The sequence below is a fragment of the Plectrocnemia conspersa genome, unplaced genomic scaffold, assembly GCF_051122295.1.
Source record: "Plectrocnemia conspersa isolate PC_06_02 unplaced genomic scaffold, ASM5112229v1 ptg000010l, whole genome shotgun sequence".
NCBI classification, from domain to species: Eukaryota; Metazoa; Arthropoda; class Insecta; order Trichoptera; family Polycentropodidae; genus Plectrocnemia; species Plectrocnemia conspersa.
In genome coordinates this window covers 9,236,363-9,261,026 of record NW_028277174.1, presented here as the reverse complement: position 1 = coordinate 9,261,026, position 24,664 = coordinate 9,236,363, and the positions used below count along the sequence as shown (strand labels likewise).

Genomic DNA, 24,664 nt, shown 5'->3' with positions numbered 1-24,664 from the left:
ATTGTTTTTTATTGTTCCAAATCTTTTTTTTTAGCTTGGAGCATTTCCTAAATTAAATGGTTAAAATTAAGACAAAATTGCAGGATTATTCCTGCTTGCGGCAAGTGTTCTAGAACGCATCGCATTTTAGATAATCCACATGGCACTATGGGAGCCGAATTTAGATGTGTTATGGCCAAAACTGGTCGGCACGGCAAGAGAGAAAACACGCATTGCGTGGCGTGTTTTCTCTCTTCCGGCAAGCTTGTAAGGGTTCGGACGCGTGCCGTCGCGCGTCCGCCCCATTTTAACCATGTAAACACCGTTAACCGTTAATAAATATTACTGCAGCGGCTCAATCTGTGTCTCATTGCCATCATCACCACCGCCCCTAAAGCACCAAAATGACAAATCCAGTCTGTAACAATTGCGGAGAATTCAAAATAAAATTCAACTGAGACATTTTATTTAATTTCTAGTGTTAAAGAAAATTTAAAATGCAAAATTGATTAAAATTCTGTGAAGTGTATTGATGCATTCAATAAATTTCGTCTGGCATAAATATATATATATATATATTTTCAAGTATATATTATATGTAATTAGTCGGATTTCATAAATTTTGTCACGGCTTTTGAGGGGGGGGGGGGGAATTAGCAGACTTGTGACAGTATGTAATAAACAGTCTGGTTCAATAACAAATTGTGACATAGAGAGGGGGGTTAAGAATTCACGATAAACCTGTGACTAATTTATGGTAGCTACCTTATAAAATATAAAATATACAAACAAAATTATCTTAAGAAGCATGACTATAAATAATAGCAATAACACAGTAATTATTAAATGTATTATTATTGTATTATTTAACATCGAAAATTAAATTATTTTTATCCTTTTATCCGGGAATATTGACTTCCCCACATTTAAAATATGCAGGATTAAATAAATAAGTCCATAATAAATAATTTGCTTCAAATAAATATTTAAACACTAAATATGTAAATAAATATTAGGAAACTGTTTTTTTAATAAATAAAAAATCTGTAAGTTTTTTTATGACCACTAGCGTTGACTGTCACTGATACTGCGCATGCGCGCAGCGTCAACTTTGAAATTACCGTTAACCTAAAAGTTTGGCGTCTGAATGTTTACCCAAATTTTAATAATAATTCGCATGAAAATAATAATTCATTATGACTATGGAAGACAACATAGAGGTTGTGAATCAGATATATAATAATATAGTCGATCTAAACACTGGGTAAGTAGAAATATAATTTTGATTATTTGACAACTTGCTATAATATTATTACGAATTTGGTTATTTCAGAAACATAGTAAATATATTAAAATCGAACAATGTAGATTTCAATGTAATATTGCCAGATAAAGGTATTGGCATAATGCATCTTGTTGTTGGAGTAGAACCGTTAGCGTTTGCCGAAGAAGTGACACAGTTGCTTTTAAACAACGGAGGGAATCCAAATGAGAGGCAAGTATATATAAACATTTTATATATTTATAAGAGTTCTAATATACTTCATGTAATGGTTCAAAAAACATTGCTAAATATTGTACTTACAAATTATTTTCTATCCGTATTTGATATATAAAATATGGTGACCAGACATCCTCTTTGAGAAGCATTATCCACCTTTGTCCTTCTTTTGCAAGGTGATCAGACACTAAAAATAAAAGGGCCGTATTAAAAATTTTTGTTCAAGGAGGATAATTTGCAACGGATGTTAGAAAAGGACATTACGAAAATTTTTGTTCGCGAAGCACAAAGAAAGACAAATTGCTACGGGAGCTAAAAAAAGCGATTTCGGAAATTTTTGTTCATAGACCATCTCGGGAATTTTTTTGAGGAGGAGAAATTGCTACGAGAGCTCAAAAAGGTCATTTTCCAAATTTTTGTTCAAAAACGACAAAGAAGGTCAAAATTTTTGTGGTGAACATCGGGCAACCTTACCTTCTTTCTCCTCCTTGTCCAACAAAAATGTCCAAGGTGATCTTTTTTAGTTTTCGCAGTATCTTTAAATGAGCAAAGATTTCTGAGATGGCATTTGAACAAATATTTCCGAAATGACCTTTTTTTTAGCTCTCGAAGCTATTAATCCTCCCCGAACAAAAATTTTCGAGATAACCTTTTTACTTTTAGTGTTCTCCATTAATATTTTCAAATACTTGTCACCTTATATAAAATGATATTTCAATTGAATAGCTCTCTAATGTGAAATAAGGCTTAAGGTAAATCAAAATCTGGGGTATCATTAGTTCAAATTTTAAAGCATCTTTATTCGATTGTCGCTTTATACTGAGAAATTATGATGGATCCCTTATTCCACCTATAAAGGGAAATATAGAAAAACACTGCGGGACAAATATTTTTGGTATCTTAATCAAGTGAAAAGAACGATAAATAAGTGGATAAACAGTACTATAAATAAGGTCTAAAAAAACTCGTTTCTTATCAGGAAAAGTAATAAAATAACATTTAAATCTCTAGAACATGGCAAACATCCCTTGTATTTTCAATCAAATTTAAATGAATGCTTAAATATAATCATATTCAAGTCATTTTTTTCAGTGAGAAAAATTGTACTCCATTTTTCAATTTCCAACATTTACTGAGAACTTGTTATTTAAAAACCACAATGAAGGATAATAACACCATATTCTAAATCTAACAAATCACAATATAGTCTGATCTATATTCTGTTTAATCCTCTTTTGCGTTTACGCACTATAAAACTAGTATATAGCTTAATAGAAGATGATTTAAAAACAGCTGGTTTACACTATGTAGAATTTTATAAACACTACTTTCTTAAGTAGGTCTGATCCTCTAATTTTTTTGACTCAAAGCTGATCTTCAAGGATGTTAAAATTATATAAACATATTTAAAAAAAATCAGTTATTGTTATGCGTCAATTTTGATAATGTATTATTAATCATTGTAGATCTGACGAAGGAATGACACCTCTTCACGTAGCTGCCGCTTGGGGAAGACAAGGAATCGTGGTTCTTTTACTTAATAACGGGGCCGATCCATACATTTTAGACAATGATTCTAAAACTCCTCTCAAATATGCTTCCGAAAACCATCATTTAAACATAATAGATATCCTACTTGAGTATTTTCAAAGCGATAGATATCAGTACAATAGTTCACCTGAAATGTACAGCATAAAATTAGGTATGACTTATTATTGTTTGTATATAATGTATTAACAATTATTATGTATTATTTTGTATATGTTTTAGACAAAATTATCTTAGATAATGGATGCTTTAAAGGAGAATATGAATGCGATGACGATGCTAAAATTGAAAATGAGAATAACGCTTTAGCAAATTCGTTTAGAAAGTCTCTATTTGTCAGGGAATGGTGTGACAGTAATCAGAAAGTTATAAACAATCATAAATTCTTAGATTACGATCGAGAGATAGTTAAGAATACCAATAACGGTATAATGTTTAAGAAACCGTTTTCGTATTTAATTGATAAAGGTGGCGACGAGGATAAAGACAAGACGGCAAATACTTCAAAGCAATCTTCTCATTACCATAGCTGCAACGATAGCTTAGAAGTTATCTCAAATCCGAAAGAATCTGAATCTTCAAGCTCGGATGATTTTAGCGAAATCTATGACTCTGACGATGACGTGACTTTAAATGATGACAATTCTCTAAGCGGGATTCAAACATTGAAGTTTACAATAAATGAGGAAAATAACTTATATAGCGTTCTACAGAAAAATACGGTTTTAAATGACGATTCACTGAAAAACAGCAGTGTAAAAACTTTCACTAACTCTCCGTCGAGGTTGAGTAATTATGTTTTTCCTAGATCACCGGTTCCATTGCCTCATAAAAATTATAGCACTAAAACGACGTTGGGTTCTGGTAAAAAACAGGAAGGGAAAGATGATAAGAAAAACATGAATGGGGTTGAAGTAGAATTGTTTCAGAATAATACTCCTGTTATCATCAATCAAAAAGCATTAGATGTCGGTTTTATCGATTCATATTTTGGATCAGATCTATCTCAATCTTGCAGCATTGCTTCTGGAGCTATTAATGAGACTATTGCAAGTGTAGTTGAAGAACATAAATATGAAGATAAGGAAGCCGGAGTGGTTTTGATTGAGAAAAGAGTTTTAACAACTCCAGTTCCGTAAGTTTTATATATAGATATTTTTGAAAAATCTAGAAATTAATGTTAGCAAATTTTAAATTCAAAAATAAGATTTAATAAATATTTTAATACTCAAGTAATTATTTTTTGCTAGTTAGATAAAAGTTTTAATGTAAAATTATCTATACTGTGTTATTTAATCTTACATATTTTATATTATATTTTAATTACACAATAACTCAACATGGGTGTACAGTTTATTTTTAAAGTACAGAAGATTTCTTAATTTTGTTCAAGAGAGAATCTGAATGTTTTGATCTTGTTAGTACTAATTTCTTATAAATATGACATTAATTCTAGATTACTATGTCTATATTTTAACATTATATTTTATATCTATTTATTCAATAAATTTATTTTAGCATGATTGGCGAAATATGCGATAAATCAATTGCTCAATCTGTCATTAGTTCAGTATCGTCGTTACCGATGTCAATTGATTACGACACTGACAACTTGAGACGTGAATTGACAATATTTGGAGTCACTCCTGGTCCTATCACGTTAACGACTAAGAGAGTATATTTAAAAAAATTGCAAAGACTCAAAAAAGATCCAAATGCTCACATTATACAGTCCGATTCTAAAAAAAAAAGTAAGTTTATTTGCACTGTACAATTTAGAATATTTGCCACAAAGCAACATTTACTTAAAAGTTCTTAATTATATTATAAAGCACAAAACTCAAAAATTAATAAAATATGTACTTGATTCACACTCATAAAAATAAAATTGATTCAATTATTAAATGTGACCTTTTGATAGGAAACTAATAATACAGATAAATTCAACGCTTAATTTTACATACATATGTTGTATTTGTGACAAAAATATTATTGTAGTGCTATTTATATTATACGTACGCATTAATAATATTTGCTTTTCTTCAGCCTATACTGTAGAATTGGAAAAAACGTTAAGAGATCCAGATTGGAACTCTAATCTATCGCTTTACATTGACTTGGAGAATAAGATCATAAAGCAGTTTGATATGCCCAATCCAAAGATGCGATGGCGCGAAGGAGTCATTAAATCGTCTTTCACATACCTATTACTCGATCCTAGAGTTACTAATAATCTTCCTAATAGAACTAATGATTTATCAAAAACAGAAATTTGGAAGTTGTTTTTGGATTCGATATTTTACATCGGCAAAGGTAAAAGATCTCGTCCTTACAGTCATTTGTATCAGGCTGTCGGGGTTTACAATGCCGGTAAAAGGGAATCGCAGGATAAGAAGGTGCAGAATATCTTGGATATTTGGAAGGACAATTTAGGAGTTGTGTGTTTGCACATATTTCAAAATGTGATTCCCGTGGAAGCGTACACGAGAGAGGCTGCAATGATTGATGTTATAGCACTCAAGAATTTGAAGAATATCAAGCCTGGGAATTATTACGGAGTGGCAGCTTCTTGGTCACTGAAGGAGAAGAAACAATTAGGATTGTATTTGTTGTACAGAGCCATGTTGATATTGTTGAACGAAGGTGAACGACAATTGAGGCCGTTCGATATATGCTAGTGATAAGTAAATGAACATATTACGTGTATAAAATACTAACACTTTTTTTATTTGTTTAATCTTTAAAAAAAAGTGATTAATTTATTTTTATATTTAATTTATAATGATACAATATGACATGTGATATTATATTATTTAAGATTGAACTTACACGTAAGCAATTTTATATTTGATAGTAATAAATATTTGATTTAATTATTTTTATCTTTAGTTATTTAAGTTAGTGCTTCTGAAATATATACACAAGCTTAAACATAATTTACGCACTGTAGAGATAAGTATAACTCCTGCATATTTTGATATTTATGGATTGGTGCCTAGTGATGTAAATGTCAGTATCAGACGGTGGAGTTGAATTGCAAATATTAATTAAAAATCTCGATAGTGGGTTCAATTGGTTCAATTGGTGAATTGTTGACTGTCATATGCTTGCCAGTTATTGGTGATATGACCGAGTGTAACATTTTCTATACTGATCCTTTGAAGAATTTTTGACAAATAGTATATGAGGTAAATTGAGAACCAGTCGCATCGCAGTCTAACCACATCTTTAAAAATCATCCTTTATAGTGAAAGCTAGTTAAAGTGGCCCATTGTTTGGGTGACCGTTTGATACTTACAAATGCTATTCAATGCAAGATGAAAGGTATTGTTTCTAGGTGTGTTAATAAACTTATAAAAGTTGTTTTTTATGCTGTGATAATTTATGATTATTCACGATTTTCGAAACTTTGTGTGGCTATTGTGCAATTCTGGGTGTCCTGCCGATGTTTTATATTATTGAATCAAACCATTGTTATTTTGATGATTTCCAAATGTCATCGATAGAGCTCCCATCGATATTTAAATCAGATAATAAATAGAATTCTAAAATTATTGCTATGCGCCATCTGTAAAACGAATAAGATACAGCAAATGTTCTGTAAATGTTTTTATCTAATCTCAACAGTCATGCGAAATATTTTGTGTTCTTCCAAAATTATGTACAATGAATGCTCAATGTTTCATATGTAAATCATACTTTATTTTCAGTAAAATTATATAAAAAACTGTACATTTTTCTTTCATAATTTCTACTAATACATATTTTGAATCCATCCGATCTAAACTATTTATACATTTATATAATAATTTTATAATTTTACCCTTCATACACACATGTAGAGTTATGCACTGTGATTACTGTAGAAATAAACATAACTTGTGTGAATTTATTGCTATTTAATAACACACGCTTAATCAGTTTTTTAACTTTAGTGTTTATATATTAATAGACAATACATTTTAATGCCATTTTTAAATAAAGTTACCATGGGTTTACTTAAGCTTTTATATATGTTGATGTTATTTACACCCATATTTAGTTTAGATAATGGATTAGCTTTGACTCCGCCGATGGGTTGGTTAACATGGCAGCGATACCGATGCTTAACAAATTGTACAACAAGACCAGACGAGTGTATAAGGTTAGTTTACAAAAAAAATTGTATGGCAACTTATTTTATTACTAAAATTAAACTATTTTAAATAGTGAAAAACTCATAACGAGAGCTGCAGATTTATTAGTTTCTGAAGGATATTTAAAAGCTGGCTATCAATATGTCGGAATCGACGATTGCTGGCTAGAAATGGAGAGAGACAAAAATCAAACGTTAGTCGCTGATAAGAAGAGATTCCCGAATGGAATGAAATATATCGCAGATTATGTACATATACATATATAATTTTAATTACTCATAGTAGATTTGTAGTTATTTTAATTTCATTAATAGTTACACAATAAAGGATTGAAATTCGGTTTATACGAAGATTTTGGTACGAAGACTTGCGCTGGATATCCAGGTAGTTTAGATCATCTAGAAATTGACGCTAAAACATTCGCTGAATGGGACGTTGATTATGTCAAATTTGATGGATGCAATGTAAATGTTACTGAAATGAATGAAGGTATTTCCATATTATCTTATTTGTATGAGATATTTTAAAGGCTAATGTTGGATATTATTAGGTTATCCTAAATTTGGTGAGCTATTGAACAAGACTGGAAGACCGATGCTTTATTCTTGCAGTTGGCCTGTATATCAAGAAGATAATGGCATTCAGGTATTTAGCAATATTGTATTTTATAACTATTGCTTTTAATGTTGTACTAATATGAACATATCAGCCGGATTTAGAATTAGTGGCTAAGCACTGCAATTTGTGGCGCAACTCACTTGATATTAACGATTCTTGGAGAAGTCTTGAAGGAATTTTATTGTATTTTGCAAATAATTCGAGACGTCTTGCTAAAGTTGCTGGACCTGGACATTGGAACGATCCTGATATGGTAAGATTAACATCTTATTTTTATAAATACATTCAATAAAACGTGTTTTCAGTTGATCATTGGGAATTTTGGTTTGAGTTATGACCAAAGTAGAGTACAGATGGCAATTTGGGCGATATTAGCGGCGCCTTTGATAATCTCGGTCGATATTGCTAATATAAAGCCTGAATTTAAAGAAATATTACTGAACAAAGATCTCATTGCTGTGAATCAAGACGTTCTTGGCAGACCTGGAATAAGAGTTATAGAAGTATGTCATTTTTTCATATGATATTTTTATATTTTTTTTTTTAAATTATTTTAAAATAGAAACAAGGAATACACGTATGGAAGAGGGAAATAACGCCAGTCATCGGTAATAGATCATCTTTAGCCCTTGCATTTGTCAATCACAATACTAATGGAGCACCGACAATTCAAGCATTTACTTTTAAAGAGATCGAATTTGAATATAATGTTGATATCATAATTGAAGTAAGTACGAATGTTATATTGTTTATAATTATTAAATATTATATAATATAATACTTGCTATTAGGAAATTTCACCTGTTATTACACAATCGTGGGATATAAGTGTGGGTGAAAAAGACAATGGTATTATTACTGTTAAAGTAAATCCTACAGGTAAGAATGAACTACATATTTGAATTAGGTATTCATTCTTTACTGTATAAAAAAACATTTTTCGCAGGAGTTCTGATTTTGCGGACCATCTATACTGATAAATCTGATTAATTTGTTATATATTATATGTTTCTACTAGAATTCCTCTTTCGAATCTCAGTAAGTTAAAAATTATTTTACATTTAGTGACATTGATTTTTGTCAGATTTCCTAAGAAAAAATATTATTTTGCTATAAATTATGTTACGAAAACAAATCTTCATAGTATTATCATAACAGAATTTAAAATATTTGTACATTTCTATAATCAAAACTATTCTAAACGTTAAAAAGATATTATAAAAAAATACTGTGATATTTATCTGTTCATAGAATTTAAAATGTAATAAAAAAAGCTGAAATATACATTTCTGTCAACAGTAATATATTATCTGTATCAATTATGAAGTAATATCGAATCTTCCCCTTTCTTGTACAGATTATTCAATATTTAAAAATATTAATATAATTAGTAAAGAATTCTACAAATGTGTATAATATGGTAGCTGCTTCAAGCAATTTTCAATCCATTTTTATTCATTGCCAACATTTATTTCTTCTGTATATTTAATAAAAAGGGTCTAATAATGCTTTAGAAATTTTATAAAACAGAAAAATGTAACATAACATTTATTTAAGAATAAAGAAATTAAGAGTGAGTGAAGTTGTCTAAAAAGCACTCGTTTACTATTAAAGATGAAATGTCTGATTATGTTGTTATTTTATTGCGGTACTAAGTTTAATATAAAATAAAATAAAAATGTAAAATAAACGTTCTCAAAATGTAATATTTTATTTATTTAAGTAACATAATAAAACATTATCCTGATTGGTCAAGGAGTCGAGGGAGAGTAAGGATTTTAATCTCTTCCCTTTTCCTCGATTATATGTACGTCATAACGCTTTAATCATTGCGATCATCAGCACTGGTTCAGCCAAGCAGCCTCCTTGAGTTCAACTCAATCTTTGAAACACCTTGAAGATACTACTACGACACAGCACCATTATAACATTTAAAAACTTTGTAATTTGTCGAGAAACAGATACTGCTCAATATTTTAATATTTTTAAAGCAAACAATTATCTTATAAAATTTAAAAAAATCGGATGATGTAACAATATGTTAAGATCTATTATTTTTTTATCTTATGTTTTGACGAATTTGACTTCGTTGATATTATCTTTCATTTATCAACATCTAATAATGTATAATACCTATTGTTTACTTATCAATCATTATTAAAGATCAAATTGAGAAAAGTGAGAAAAGCATTTTAAGAAACGCTTATCATTTTAATAATGGTTTTAAAGTATAATTTGAATATTTTTTGGTATACATATATAAAAATATATTGTTTCTATATTTTATTAGTCTTAAAGATACTTTAAGGTATGACAATTTTATCTGATATAAATGTAGTCTTTAGATAAATAATAAAAATATAACGTTTTATGGTAGTTTAACTGTAAAAAAATACATGGATAAATAGTTTAATATATTTTCATCTTTATTAAACATTTTAGATTTTTACAAGAAAACTAGACAATCTCAAGAATTCCAATTGTAGGTAAAGGCACTGTGCAATTATTATTATCAATTCTCCATTAGGATTTTCACCAGAATCATTGTTTGAAGTAAGCTTTACGGGGAAAGAAATTAAACTTTTTTGAAGAACCAAATTAAAAAGTTATCATTACTATATTCATATTTTTTAAGCTAAGTTATGGATTTTTTTTCTGGTTTTGCAGCCGAAGGGGTGTGAGTTTGCAGCTAAAATAGACGTATGGAAAGCTAAAAATAATACTACATGAACTTGTATATGGAAATGGCTGCTGTTATAAGATTGAAAATCGTGTCTGCTGAAGTGTTGAGTTGAATTATCATCGGCTGTAATGTGATCATGCTGGACGATTCGCTGATGTATCTGATGATGTGACTCTTTGATGTTGGGTTTCAGGAGCGTCTTTCTCCGCCTGTCTCTACCCCCTTGTGATCAAGTGTCACATTTTTTATTGCTGATTCAAGACAGCTTTGGCGAATCGCAGATGCGAATATTGGTGGGCTAATTGCATCGCTTCATGGACGCACATAAAAAATATGTTTACACCTTAAGTGAAACTTCTAGTTGGCCACTTTCAGCGGGTTGATATATGTTTTTATTTGTTCAAAATGCTCGTTAGAATGACGCAGGTAGTTGAAACCTTTACAATTTCTACGTTCTTATTTTCAGGTTAGTAATTCGATAGCAATTTTTACTCAGTAAAATATTATCATGTCATATTTTTTTATTAGTGATAAAATAACAATACAATGGCACGAATAAATAAATTATATTATGAAATATTATAGATTAGATTCATCATATAAATTAATAGTCTTTGATTTACTATTTTTAGTTAATTAGATTGGCGTTTAAAAAGTGTTGTAGCACACGGATACATATTTAACATATGTACATATACACTAGTGAAGTTATGCCCTGTAATCCTTCAAGAGATAAGCATAATTTGTGCGAATTTATTGATATCTAATTAGGTACACATAATCAGTCCACTTAATATAACGTAATCAGTATATATAATGGTAGACGAAATAAGTTTCAACATCATTTTGTTAATGAAACAACATGGGATTAGTTCAATTTTTATTTGTGTTACTGTTATTCAAACCCATATTAAGTTTGGATAATGGATTGGCTTTGACTCCGCCGATGGGCTGGTTAACTTGGCAACGATTCCGATGCATAACAGATTGCAATTCAAGACCAGACGAGTGTATAAGGTTAGTTTAGATTATATTACAAACTTTAGATATCATCTTATAATAAATGCATAATTTATTATACAGTGAAAAACTCATAACAAGAACTGCCGATTTATTAGTTTCTGAAGGATATTTAGAAGCTGGTTATGAATATGTTGGAATTGACGATTGCTGGCCGGAAATGGAGAGAGACGAAAATCAGAAATTAGTCGCAGATAAGTCTAGGTTCCCGAATGGAATGAAATATGTTGCAGATTATGTAAATATGCCTGAAATTAGTCATTATAGAATTGGAATAAATTTTTATTTTGTTAACAGTTACACGAAAAAGGATTGAAATTTGGTATATATGAAGATTTTGGTACATACACTTGTGCTGGATATCCTGGTAGCTTAAATCATTTAGAAATTGACGCAAATACGTTTGGCGAATGGGATGTAGATTATGTTAAATTAGACGGATGTTATGTAGACGTAGATTTAATGGATGAAGGTATATTTTTTATATTATTTGTGTAATAAATTTAAATAAGTATAAAATAAATGTTATATGAATTAAATAGGATATCCTAAATTTGGTGAGCTATTGAACAAGACTGGAAGACCGATGCTTTATTCTTGCAGTTGGCCTGTATATAAAGAAGCGAATGGAATTCGGGTATTTAATAAAATTATATTTATAGTATGTACGACTGTTTTAAATGATGGAAAAAATTTCAGCCTGATTTGGAGCTAATCGCTAAGCATTGCAATTTGTGGCGCAACTGGAGTGATATTGACGATTCTTGGAGCAGTATTGAAGAAATTATACTATACTTCGCCGACAATTCGAGACGTCTTGCTAAATTTGCTGGACCTGGACATTGGAACGATCCTGATATGGTAATATTGATATTTTATTAATTTAAATTGATTAATAAAACATTTTTTAGTTGGTTATTGGTAATTTTGGATTGAGTTACGACCAAAGCAAAGTACAGATGGCAGTTTGGGCAGTACTAGCAGCACCTTTATTAATATCTGCCGATCTTGCGATAATGAAGCCTGAATTTAAAGAGATATTACTGAACAAGGATATTATAGCTATAAATCAAGACATTCTTGGCAGGGCTGGAATAAGAGTTATAGAAGTATGTAATATTTGTTTTAAAAATATTTTAAATCTTTAGTAAAACATTGTATTTTTAATAGAAACAAGGAATTCACGCGTGGAAGAAGGAAATAACTCCGATAAAAAATAATGGGACATCCTTCGCTCTTGTGTTTGTCAATCACAATACTGATGGAACGCCTAGAGTTGAGACATTTACTTATAATGAACTTGAGATGGAAATTATCGGTGACTACGTAATTAAAGTATGCTTATATAAGTACAAATATATACTCTTGTAAAAGTATTAACATTAAAATTTGCAATTCTTAATAGGAAATTTGGCCTTCTTCTACACAATCTTGGAAGTATGGATATGACCATGAAAATGATATGAGTAGTTTTACCGTTATGGTTAATCCTACAGGTAAGAATTAATTGTTTGTATTATGTATTTACTGTAGGTTTTACTCAACAACATTATTTTTTTGCAGGAGTTCTGATTTTGAATATCGTCTTGGCTATCTAAGTTGTTTAATTTGTTATAAATGCAGTGTATACTTATCGAACATTGCTTATTTGATGTATCACAGTTATTAATTCAATATTGCCTTCAATATAATTGCGAATCTCTTGTCTTAAAACATAACAATAATATGTAAAATCACATATGATTTTTTATTCATTGACACCTAGTTTTAGTTGCAACGAAAAGGATTAAAAAGCTTTATGGTTCTGAGATAAATACAGCACTAAATTTATATAACAATAATAAATTATACAGTGAATCAGATTATGTTAGTCGTAAAAATATTATTTCGTTAATATAGTTAAGTCATATAATTTATATGTAACACATATCATTATTTGTGTTATTTTAAAATTTTTATTAAATATTGTAAACAGATTGCAAAATATTATTAAGCATTCCACAGTAAATACAGTATACCAAAAAGCAAAATGTTCGAATTTTAGTACTTTTAAAGTATAAAATTGGTATAAAATATTATTATTTACTACTATTTAAAAAGAGAAGATTGTGAAATCATATGTAATACTTAATAAATATGACGTTTGTTATCTTTGATTTTGACAAATACATTTCATTTTTTTGATGTTATCTCTTATTTCTTAACATTAAACATTATGTATACACCCTATTACATAATATTTTTCAAGTACTAATAATAATTATACATTATGCAATAATAAAAAGTTGTATATACAATTTAAAAAATATCTTTGAAGTGGTTTTGATTTATTTTATGTTACAAAATAGTAGTTTAAAACCCCAAAAAATTCATTCAAAACTAACAGTTATTGTCAGAAGTTCATGCTTAAAAAATAACGGTTCAATGTTTAAAACAAGAGATTTTGAACAGTTGAAATATGTAAGCAGTTCTTCTCAAAAATACGCTAAAAAAAGTTTTGTAATATATTTATTCAACGCAAATTGGCACGAATAGTTATATTTTTATAATAATATATACTTCATACTGCTCTACAAAGTATCGTGATTAAACTAGGGAGTGCAATACCGGTATTACTGATACCGGTAATACCTGTATTAGAACAAAAATCTTTGCTAATATCAGAATCACAAAATGAAATATCGGTAACACCGATTTTTTTTAATAAAACGATGTTTCAATGGCATTCATATACATATTGTATGAAAGGAGAAACAAGGAATAAAATAATGCTCATTTTAAAGGATCAACTGAAGCAGTCTTATCGGCGTAGGATATTAATGTAAAAAAATATTATGCAGTATTTACGTATTAACGTATTTACGTATTCTATAATATTTACGTAAACATTTATAAATAATATTTAATTTATGTTACTTTTAACATGAGTAGAAATATATAATTAAACTTGAGATATCTTTTTAAAATAAAAATTATTGCGATATTTTACAATAAATATAAAATATGCAATAAGTAAAATAATAATATATAAATAAATAACATCTCTATTACATAAATCTGTTTTTGGAAAAAAATATGTCGCTTTTAAAACAAACAGATTTACAATTTTTTACACACACTTTTCTCATAAGATTCTTTCGGAAAATCGTAGCTGGCAAAAAATATTGAGTAATATAGGAATATATTTCATTAGAATAAATTGGTGAGTGGTATAAAAATTAAGGAGACATCCAAAAGCGGTTGAGCAAATAGGATTGTTTCAAAAGAAGAAAGATTTGGTGCCCGTATTTAGAAAAAAAATTTTTTTTTCGAACAATATAGTAAATGAATAAAGTGAAAATATAAATGGGACATGAAGGTTTTTGTACAGTCATTTTATTAATTTTTATGAGTACTTGTAGACAACACAATAAAGGATCAGTGTATAAAGTATTTTTAGAAGTACCTGAATGTAAGGAAAATTGTTTAAAAGGTTCTTATTGTTTGAAACACGAATATGTATAAACAGACAGACGGATAATTTGTCATAAATGTCGAAATTTGACCTGCTTGATTATTATATAAAAAATACGAAATCAACAATAGTTAGTACATATTCAATCAATATTTTTAAAGAAAATGTTCCGATTCTTGAATCCTTGGATTTTTCGCAAAATTCGCAAGCATGTATTATATATTCAACAATATATTAAAGCAAAAACTTTCCGTTCGACTTTGAATGTATGTAAATTATTTTTTCGGTGTTTTTTTACTACCAACTAAAAATAAATAATAATAATTTCAATACCGGTAATACCGGTATTGACTGTTTTTTACTATTGGTAATACCGGTATTAAAAATTGCGGTATGATTGCAATCCTTAGATGGTACTAACTTTGTATTTGATATACACTGCTAAGATAATAGCAAATTTTGTAGAAAATTTAGCTCTTCACAAATATTAGGTATTACACAAATATTTCATATTCGCATTAAAATATCAGCAGAAAAGTCTATACAAGATTCAGAATAAACAAGAGCAAATACAGCTCAGATGGAAGAGAAAAATTTCTACTCGTTAAGATAAACATAACAGCATTAAAAGTCTACAAGTTTAAGGTGAGACAAAAGTCTGTATCACAACCTTAGAACGCACTCCGCCGACACATTTCTTAGATGGCGCGCTGCTTATGGTCTGCGCGCCCTGATAATGATCTCTTCGAAACTATGTCTTCAATGACTTTAGCTATTAGTGTTATTTTCGTGTTCTATGTATATGTATAATGTAAATTTCAGTTAAATAAAGAGTTCTGTTAAAATTTTATTTGGTCGAGTTGAGCTAATCAAATGTTTGATTTTCTTATTACTACTTTTATGTTATAATGTATTTATTTTTTTAGTAAAAATTATAGATTAAATACTAAAAAATATTTTAATTGGATTAAATATTTAAAAATATTTTTCTAATATTGATTTATATATATTATAAAATAATTTATATTACAGAAAAAATATCACGTGGAGTGCAATTTTCTACTGAAAAGAGTCTTCTCTACTAAAACTATTTATTTTTACTAATCATACAGTTTGTACTCGATTGATAGAACATAAATAATATATACTGACACATTTTCATTACATATCTGATTTCAAATTTGCATTGTAAATTTTTTTGTACTAGATATTGCGCAAGAAATGTAAATTATAACATACAGGTACCCTGTGGTGTATCCTGTGAGCAGTTTTTTTATCAGTGATAAGAGAGAATATCGGGCTTTTAATCAATTATTTCCACTCGGTAAATTGTAATCTTTGTATAAAATAGAAGACAACGAACATGTAAATATCATTACAAGGCAAACCTTATACATTACATTACAAAGCGTTACCATGATTACTTTAAGATCGTTATTAATGTTACTTTTATTTAAACCTATATTGGGTTTGGATAATGGAGTTGCGTTGACTCCTCCGATGGGCTGGTTAACATGGCAACGATACCGATGCATCACAGATTGTAAAACAAGACCAGAAGAGTGTATAAGGTTAGTATTATATATATTAGAAATATTGTATCAACTATTTATAATTTACTATAAAATATATATATTATTACACAGTGAAAATCTCATAACAACAACTGCTGATTTATTAGTTTCTGAAGGATATTTAGAAGCTGGTTATGAATATGTCGGAATTGATGATTGTTGGCCAGAAATGGAGAGGGATGAAGATCAGAAATTAGTCCCTGATAAGACGAGGTTTCCTAATGGAATGAAATACATTGGAGATTATGTAAGTATAAATATAATTATTTGTAATATATTTGTGATCAATTATTATATTTTTTTAACAGTTGCACAATAAAGGATTGAAATTTGGCATATATGAAGATTTTGGTACATACACTTGTGCTGGATATCCTGGTAGTCTGAATCATATGGAAATAGATACGGAGACATTTGGCGAATGGGATGTTGATTATGTAAAATTAGATGGATGTTACGTAGATCTTGATTTAATGGACGATGGTATATTATATTACCTTATATATTTTAAAATATTTTAATAATACACCAGTTTTATAAATATATTTAAATATTGATTAGTTATTGTTGTAACATACTATATGTATTTATCTATATAGGATATCCACTCTTTGGGGCACTATTAAATAAGACTGGAAGACCGATGCTTTATTCTTGCAGTTGGCCTGTATATCAAGAAGTTAATGGAATTATGGTACTTATTATAAAATAATGTATCTTATGAATAGGCAATTTATTAAATAATAAATTTATTTTTAGCCTAATTTCTCTTCAATCATGGAACATTGTAATTTGTGGCGAAACTGGTACGACATTGATGATTCTTGGTCTAGTATCGACTTCATAATGAATTATTTCGGTAATAATTCGAGGCGTTTAGCTACATATGCTGGACCAGGACATTGGAACGATCCTGATATGGTAAATTTAATATTTTAAATATAGCAATATATGGTTTTAAATAAAAATATATTTTTAGCTAATCATCGGTAATTTTGGATTGAGTTTTGATCAAAGCAAAGTTCAAATGTCCATTTGGTCTATATTAGCAGCACCTTTGTTAATCTCTGCTGATCTTGCAAGGATGAAGCCTGAGTTTAAAGAAATTATACTTAACAAAGATTTCATTGCTATAAATCAAGATATTCTTGGAAGAGCTGGAATTAGAGTTGCAGAAGTACGTTTATATATCTTCATATATGTATTATATATAATATGCTAGAAAAAATTAATTATTGTTTTAATAGAAAAGAAAGACGTATGCTTGGAAAAGAGAAATAACTCCATTGAAAAATAATGTACCATCACTAGCATTAGCGTTTGTTAATCACAATACTGATGGAACACCTAGAGTATCTACATTTACTTTTAAAGAACTTGAAATGGATAACAATAATTATTATACAATTGAGGTGAGCTTTATATTTTTTATTATATAATATAATATATATAATCTGTAACTATTTTTTTACTAAAGGAAATCATGCCGTCTAGCACTCAAATGTGGAGGCTAGATTATGACAAGGCTAATGACATGTATAGCTTTACCGTTATGGTGAATCCTACAGGTATAATAAAATTGATATTAAACTCGTGAATATATAAATAAATAAAATAATTTCTTTTTAGGAGTCTTGACTTTAAAGCTTACGATAAAGGAAACTGATACTCGAAATCATAATTATTGAATGAAGTGAACTTTTTATGACTGTTATATATTTTGTTAATAAGAAAAAAATAAATAAAATTGTTATATTATTTTATTACTGCATTTTTTATTATAAATTATATTGACAAATTACTAAACATTATAAAGTTGATTTTATATACATATGATATATGCTATCGATTCAGAATTCGATACAATTTATTTTCATTAAATTATATCATAGTAACACAAATATATTTCGTAATATTATGTATTCAATTTAGCACATCATTATCTTAACAAGTCATTGTTTAATATCGTAATTAATGTCAAATGATATAACTTTGATTTGTACGATAGGAGTGATTTGAACCCAATGTGTCATAAAATCAATACAAATATTGAATGACATTTTGATTATATCTATTCGTTATTTAATGACATGATTTATCAACATACTTTTAATAAATAAATATTTTTTTTGTATATATATATATTTTTTAACAATGGACATGTGTTTATCTTATCTGTATTATATTTCGACAGAATAAAAATAGATTTCACTGGAAATTGAATATATTATTTAAATTACATATTAAATAATACAATATATTATATAATAGTATTACTGTGATTTAAATAAGCAATTTTTAAACAGTTTGTATTTTTGTTAAAAAAATATTATAAGGAATTTATTGCCGATGAAAATGCCAGCGTATTAAGGAGCTGGATGGCGATAGCCATATGCGAATTGGCTCTAATGGGAATCGTAAGAAGACGCGATTATGACTCTCATAGGTAGCCTGAAATCAAAAACTGTAATTCCTTGAGAATAGTTGGATTATCAACAACACAAAAAATGCTTAGTGACATGCAACTTTCTGCAAGAATCACGAAAAACTGATTGTTTAGGTGAAACGCGTTACTTGAAAGATTTGGCAGACTTCGCTTACTTTCCAACTTTCACTTGCTCTCAAAAGATTCCGAGATCTTGAGTAGAAGTTTCTCTAGCTAGAGCGTTCCCATCAAAATCGTAAGAATTAGGGGTACCCAAAAGAAAGGACGTTTTTATACTGAATAACTTAAATGGTCAGTTGTGACTTATTTTCTATATCTCCTCTTATATACATACAGTGTGTACTACATTAATTCGTTTAAGGATAGTTTAAGTAACATCAACTTGAATGTCATCTAGGAATGTGTCGTATTCCCGGGAATTCTCAAATTTTTTGACGTCTCGTGTCTCTGAATGAGATTTACATTAGTTTATTATATTTTTTACAAGAGCTCGACTATTTTCTAAGCTGCTCCAATATATTTGAATAATGGGAAAGATTAATTAGAACGAAGTTTTTTAAATATCAAAGTAAAGAGAATACTGACGATGATTTCGGCAATATTGTGATGAAAAAGAAACAAATTATAAATCACAAATATTTTTCCAGTAAAAAATAATAATTGAAGTAGACGAAATGAATATAAGATTTTGAAATCAACTGAAGAACGGACATAAATTCTAATTTTTTTATATGAACATTTGATTATATAGCCAACATCAACGGAAAGCTAGTATTCTTAACGGCCGGGACATTCACTACAATATGATTCGTCGCTGAGTGCCTTGTCTTTTCTAAGAACTTATTTTTCTCATAAAAAATAAAATATGTATCTCAATTTTTATTTTATAATTTTACTAATTATAGTTATAAAAATAAATAAATTTTTCTATGTATGCTTTTTTACCATATTATAATTATGTAAATGCAAATATTGACCAAAAATATTTTTTATGATTTTACCGATAAGCAAGCAAATGCCTGGCTTCCCGAAACATGAAAACTACTCGAGTACGATTTCCATAGAATTTTACTCATTTGAACTATGAGATTTTGAGAGAAATATAATTACGATACCTCTACCCTACTAAGATATTAATATTAATCAAATTAATAATGATTTGTTTTTTTATTAAATTACCAGCTAACATGCATCTATCATATTTTTAATGTTTTTAAAATAATTTATTTATAAATTCAGCAGTAACATTAAGCAATTGTGTATGTGAATTTTGATTGATAATATTGACATATACTTGAATCTAAGAAAACTCTTGGGATTACAAAACACTGAAAAAAAGTGGTTTTAGCAGAAGTGTAAATTTTATTAATTTACATAATTTAGAGAGTTCTGAAAAGCTCTGAACAAATGCTAGTCTAAAGGTGAAAGGTCTGAACTCTATAAAAAATGGTTAAAAACATTGCAACAATTTTTACCTAGTCATTATATAAATAAAATATTGTAGGCAAATTGTATTGAAAAACCCGAATTGTAGAGAAAATTGTCAATATTGCCACTGTAAATTTTTCATATTTATAGAAAGATAAAGATTTAAAATCTATTTGGATTATTGAAAAAACGAGTTCGTCAACCTTTTATGGCGTTATTTTGTGAAAAGCCATTTTTTGCCATGCAAATACTTCCAGCTTTAATAGATAAAAGCTTCCACTAACATCTAAGACGGACACACATTTTCTTGTGCAGCGGTATAAAAAAATGCAGCGTTTGTAAAACATTTAAAAATATTCGCACATATTAAATTTTAAACAAAAAAACGGCTCTGAAAATTCTCGAAAAATCAGCAAATTTCAAATAACAAGTGAAGTTGCTAGTAATACGATTTTCTGTAACATAAAACAAAATAAAACAAATGAAAGAAAGTAAATAAATTTTACAAAGATTTAAACTAGACAATTTGCATTAAATATTAATAACATGTAAATTAATTTATTTTCTATGTAATGTTTTGATTGTGTCATTTTATTATAAATAAATGAAATCACATTGAAAAGATTACCAATCAGCATATAAAATGAGTCCACATTGATGATAAGAGATCAGTTTCAACAACAGCAAAAGTCAGGTATGCAAGTTGCTAAACATTGATAAAGCGAATGTTTATTTAGAACACTAGCTATATATAAAGATATACCAATAACATTCTAGATTTTTGTAAAATGCGAGTGCTACTATTGTCTTTACTGTTATTTTGGTGGGATCCGGTGACTAGTTTAGATAATGGCATAGCTCTAACGCCACCGATGGGATGGTTGACTTGGCAACGTTATAGATGCATAATTGACTGCGAAGACAGACCTGAAGAATGTATAAGGTATTCAATTTTAATTGTTACGTATAGAATTTATATTAGAAATGTCATATTTATTTGCGTTTAAGATTTTTTGTTATAAATAAGTAAAAAATGTGTAAATCTAGTATTAAACTTTGAATATGTCTGAATATAAAATTTACCTTTTAAACTTGTGGTATTTTCATCATAGAATGAAGCAACTTCTTAATGCTATTTTTTTAGGTTTACTTTAACTATCTTTTGAGACAAATATTTGGAGTATCATACAATGATTTTTAAAAATAAATGAAAATTTGTCTGAAAAAAAGTAATCGTACGCTGATATTGATTTAAGGTATTACAATTATATTATTAATATTTATAGTGAAAAGCTGATAATGGACACTGTTGATCGTATGGCTTCTGATGGATATTTAAAAGCAGGATATAATTACATTGGAATCGATGATTGTTGGATGGAACGGAAAAGAGATGAAGATGGTAAATTAGTACCAGATAATGCCAGATTTCCACGCGGAATGAAATTCATAGGCGATTATGTAAGTATTGAAAAGCTTAATAGCAAAACTACAAATCATTTTATTATGAATTGCTTATATTTTTATGTGCATAGATTCACAATAAAGGTTTGAAGTTTGGTATTTATGAAGATTTTGGCTCGCACACTTGTGAGGGATATCCAGGAAGTCAAAACTATGAGGAGATTGATGCGAATACATTTGCTGAATGGGACGTAGATTATGTAAAATTGGACGGTTGTAACGTTGATGTGGATTTAATGGATGAAGGTATTTATACAATATTAAAATATTAAATTTGTTTTTATTTAATTTCTTAAATTATTATATAAAATTAAATTATTTTAGGTTATCCCAAATTTGGCAATGCATTGAATGCTACTGGAAGATCAATGTTGTATTCATGCAGTTGGCCATTTTATCAAGAAATTATACACAATATGCTTGTAAGTTGTAAAATAGTAGTCATATGTAATTTATTTGCTGTTTAAGTGCATACCTTAAACCTAATTAGCCAAAGACCTCACAATAGAAAATTTTGTTATTTGATAAAACTTAATTTTCCATTTAGGTAGTGAAAACTCTAATTACTAAGATTTATTTTTAAATTAAAGATAAATATTACAATTAATTTTTATTCAGTTCAATTTAAAAAATAAAATTACTTTTAATAATAAATTTTATAAAATACTTAGTGATTCAAAACATCATCTTTAAATCAAATAATATACTTTAGGTATTGCAGAGAAGTGATTTGGTTAAAGATACTGCCTAAATAGATAATATACATATATAAAAGGAATTGAATATTATATTTTTAATGTATTTATGGTAAGAATCCAAAAAGTCACCGTCACTAGCACATTAACTACTGTCATATTGCAAAATTTACAAAAAAATAAATTTAATTCAATATATATTTAAACTTATTTATAACTATTATTTTGTTGTTTGGAACTAAAAATTATTTTATTAATTTGTGACGAAGTCTTTAAAAACAGCAAAATTAACTGATTAACGTTTCTATATACCTACTAAAAACGTGTTTCTTAAATTAAATAACTTTATTTTATTAAACGTTTGACTGGTATTTAAAATGATAATTTTATTTAAAAATTAAAATTGCTTTAAAATATCCTGATTTTTTTGGAACTATGTAATTTTTTTTAGAAAAAAAATGTTACATAAATGTGTAATAATGTTATATTTAAATTTTTTAAAGCCCGACTATGAGTCTATAATTAAGCATTGTAACATATGGCGTAATTATTACGACATCCAAGATTCTTGGCGCAGTGTTGAAAGCATCATAAAATATTTTGGAAAGCATTCGAAGCGATTTGCAAGTTACGCAGGTCCAGGACATTGGAACGATCCTGATATGGTAACATATATTATAAATTATCTTCTAGTTCTATTTATCATACAATTGATAATAAATGCTATTTAGTTGGTGATAGGTAATTTTGGATTAAGCTATGATCAAAGCACAGTACAAATGGTGATTTGGGCAATTTTAGCCGCTCCTTTGTTGATTTCCGCTGATCTTGCAAGAATGAAGCCGGAATTTAGAGATCTACTTCTAAATAAAGCGATCATAGATATAAACCAAGATGCATTAGGAAGAGCTGGAATTATGGTTTTAGAGGTAAGAAATTTATTGTTATCATTAAATACTTTGGCTTATTTAAATATTTTTGTATAGAGAAATGGTATAAGTGTTTGGACCAGAGAAGTAATGCCAACAGTATGTGATATACCATCAGTGGTGGTTGCTTTTGTTAACCACAATGACGACGGGGCTCCTAAAACTTCAATGTTTACGTTTGAGGAGTTGCAGATTGACAGCAAATTGTCTTTTTCTACTCGCGTAAGCCTTTAAAATCATTTGGCATTATATAGAAATAGCTTTTATTTCAATAAATGATTTAAATCTTTAGGTGGTAATTCATTCTGATACACAGTCTTATAAGCTTACATATGGAAATGGAAAGTATGGCTTCATAACGAAAATTAATCCTACAGGTAATGATATATAGAAAGTAGTAAAAAAAAAACACATCTACGCAATAATTAATTTTAATCATTATGTTTTAGGTGTGCTTGCAATAAGAATTGATATGATTCCACCTGCCGACGATTTTGAGTGTGTTCAACCCTACGACGACAAAATTATAATACATTCGCAAGTTTAACTTTTCCTCCGTAATCTAACATTTCATTAATGACTTCATAAATTATTAATAAAAGCAGGAACATATGTTTAGTAATTATTTTTAATCATAAACCAGAAAATATATTTACTAAAGCAGCAAAAACACTCGCACAGTGAGCTCTGGCATCACAAAAAGTATTTAGCCTTAAATTTCCAGAACCAAATCAACAATTTTTAGTCACGTCATTTCGATTATTAGTTATAAATATTCATAACAGCTATTTAACTGTTAACCAAAACTGAAGTTGGGAAATATAGTTGGGTAGTATAGTACTAGTTTTATATAAATTACTAATAAAAAAGTATATGTAAACTTATGTTAAATAAAGAGTTTTGATTTTTATTTTATTTGCTGTTATTTTTTTAAAGCAGCGGTTCATAATCTAAAGTACGTGACATTATTCCATGTAGTATTAACGTATGTGCAGGTTTAAGATAATTACGAGCGAACTAACAAATTAATTGACCATAAAAAAGCTATGAAAAAACTCTTTCTCTTCCAGGTGATATGGTTTAGGAATATTAAGAGTTTTGAGCCACACCAGACAGTTGATTTTAAAACGGCCACCAGAGCAAAAAGGAGAGCTTATTATATTTTTTATTTTTTGAGTTTCTCTAAGCT

At 28.4% G+C, this 24,664-nt stretch overlaps 4 protein-coding genes and 1 pseudogene across 5 annotated transcripts; all 5 read left to right on the top strand.

Annotated features, from left to right (window-relative positions):
* Positions 1-1,075: 1,075 nt before the first annotated feature.
* LOC148230570 (uncharacterized) lies at positions 1,076-5,902 on the top strand. Its single transcript, XM_088194039.1, has 6 exons — positions 1,076-1,243; positions 1,313-1,474; positions 2,947-3,182; positions 3,251-4,163; positions 4,547-4,779; positions 5,075-5,902. The coding sequence occupies exons 1-6, from the start codon at positions 1,176-1,178 to the stop codon at positions 5,704-5,706; spliced, it is 2,244 nt and encodes a 747-aa protein (XP_088050165.1). The 5' UTR covers positions 1,076-1,175; the 3' UTR covers positions 5,707-5,902.
* A 1,113-nt stretch (positions 5,903-7,015) lies between these two features.
* On the top strand, positions 7,016-9,920 carry LOC148230569 (alpha-N-acetylgalactosaminidase-like; annotated as a pseudogene). Its single transcript, XR_015810916.1, has 8 exons — positions 7,016-7,172; positions 7,238-7,412; positions 7,479-7,653; positions 7,715-7,809; positions 7,874-8,285; positions 8,345-8,509; positions 8,574-8,661; positions 8,729-9,920. The product of XR_015810916.1 is annotated as an alpha-N-acetylgalactosaminidase-like (transcript).
* A 1,289-nt stretch (positions 9,921-11,209) lies between these two features.
* LOC148230568 (alpha-N-acetylgalactosaminidase-like) lies at positions 11,210-13,667 on the top strand. The gene is made up of 9 exons (XM_088194314.1): positions 11,210-11,482; positions 11,549-11,723; positions 11,783-11,957; positions 12,028-12,122; positions 12,185-12,346; positions 12,397-12,594; positions 12,656-12,820; positions 12,891-12,981; positions 13,049-13,667. Exons 1-9 carry the CDS (start codon positions 11,328-11,330, stop codon positions 13,081-13,083), a joined length of 1,251 nt encoding a protein of 416 aa, XP_088050440.1. The 5' UTR covers positions 11,210-11,327; the 3' UTR covers positions 13,084-13,667.
* A 2,632-nt stretch (positions 13,668-16,299) lies between these two features.
* Positions 16,300-18,260, top strand: LOC148230567 (alpha-N-acetylgalactosaminidase-like). Its single transcript, XM_088194401.1, has 9 exons — positions 16,300-16,510; positions 16,586-16,760; positions 16,822-16,996; positions 17,113-17,207; positions 17,273-17,434; positions 17,493-17,690; positions 17,761-17,925; positions 17,991-18,081; positions 18,143-18,260. Exons 1-9 carry the CDS (start codon positions 16,356-16,358, stop codon positions 18,199-18,201), a joined length of 1,275 nt encoding a protein of 424 aa, XP_088050527.1. The 5' UTR covers positions 16,300-16,355; the 3' UTR covers positions 18,202-18,260.
* Positions 18,261-21,168: 2,908 nt separating this feature from the next.
* Positions 21,169-24,367, top strand: LOC148230566 (alpha-N-acetylgalactosaminidase-like). Its single transcript, XM_088194420.1, has 9 exons — positions 21,169-21,330; positions 21,674-21,848; positions 21,923-22,097; positions 22,176-22,273; positions 23,050-23,211; positions 23,278-23,475; positions 23,533-23,697; positions 23,768-23,852; positions 23,925-24,367. Exons 1-9 carry the CDS (start codon positions 21,176-21,178, stop codon positions 24,020-24,022), a joined length of 1,311 nt encoding a protein of 436 aa, XP_088050546.1. The 5' UTR covers positions 21,169-21,175; the 3' UTR covers positions 24,023-24,367.
* Positions 24,368-24,664: the final 297 nt, after the last annotated feature.

Bases quoted from the DNA above. Each gene is read 5' to 3' on its own strand.
- LOC148230570 (XM_088194039.1), top strand. From the start codon at position 1,176: ATGACTATGGAAGACAACATAGAGGTTGTGAATCAGATATATAATAAT. The intron at 1,244-1,312 runs GTAAGTAGAAAT...TGGTTATTTCAG, and splicing joins ATAGTCGATCTAAACACTGG to AAACATAGTAAATATATTAA. The intron at 4,164-4,546 runs GTAAGTTTTATA...AATTTATTTTAG, and splicing joins GTTTTAACAACTCCAGTTCC to CATGATTGGCGAAATATGCG.
- LOC148230566 (XM_088194420.1), top strand. From the start codon at position 21,176: ATGCGAGTGCTACTATTGTCTTTACTGTTATTTTGGTGGGATCCGGTG. The intron at 21,849-21,922 runs GTAAGTATTGAA...TTATGTGCATAG, and splicing joins TGAAATTCATAGGCGATTAT to ATTCACAATAAAGGTTTGAA. The intron at 22,098-22,175 runs GTATTTATACAA...AAATTATTTTAG, and splicing joins TGTGGATTTAATGGATGAAG to GTTATCCCAAATTTGGCAAT.
- LOC148230568 (XM_088194314.1), top strand. From the start codon at position 11,328: ATGGGATTAGTTCAATTTTTATTTGTGTTACTGTTATTCAAACCCATA. The intron at 11,958-12,027 runs GTATATTTTTTA...TGAATTAAATAG, and splicing joins CGTAGATTTAATGGATGAAG to GATATCCTAAATTTGGTGAG. The intron at 12,595-12,655 runs GTATGTAATATT...TATTTTTAATAG, and splicing joins CTGGAATAAGAGTTATAGAA to AAACAAGGAATTCACGCGTG.
- LOC148230567 (XM_088194401.1), top strand. From the start codon at position 16,356: ATGATTACTTTAAGATCGTTATTAATGTTACTTTTATTTAAACCTATA. The intron at 16,761-16,821 runs GTAAGTATAAAT...TTTTTTTAACAG, and splicing joins TGAAATACATTGGAGATTAT to TTGCACAATAAAGGATTGAA. The intron at 17,208-17,272 runs GTACTTATTATA...ATTTATTTTTAG, and splicing joins AAGAAGTTAATGGAATTATG to CCTAATTTCTCTTCAATCAT.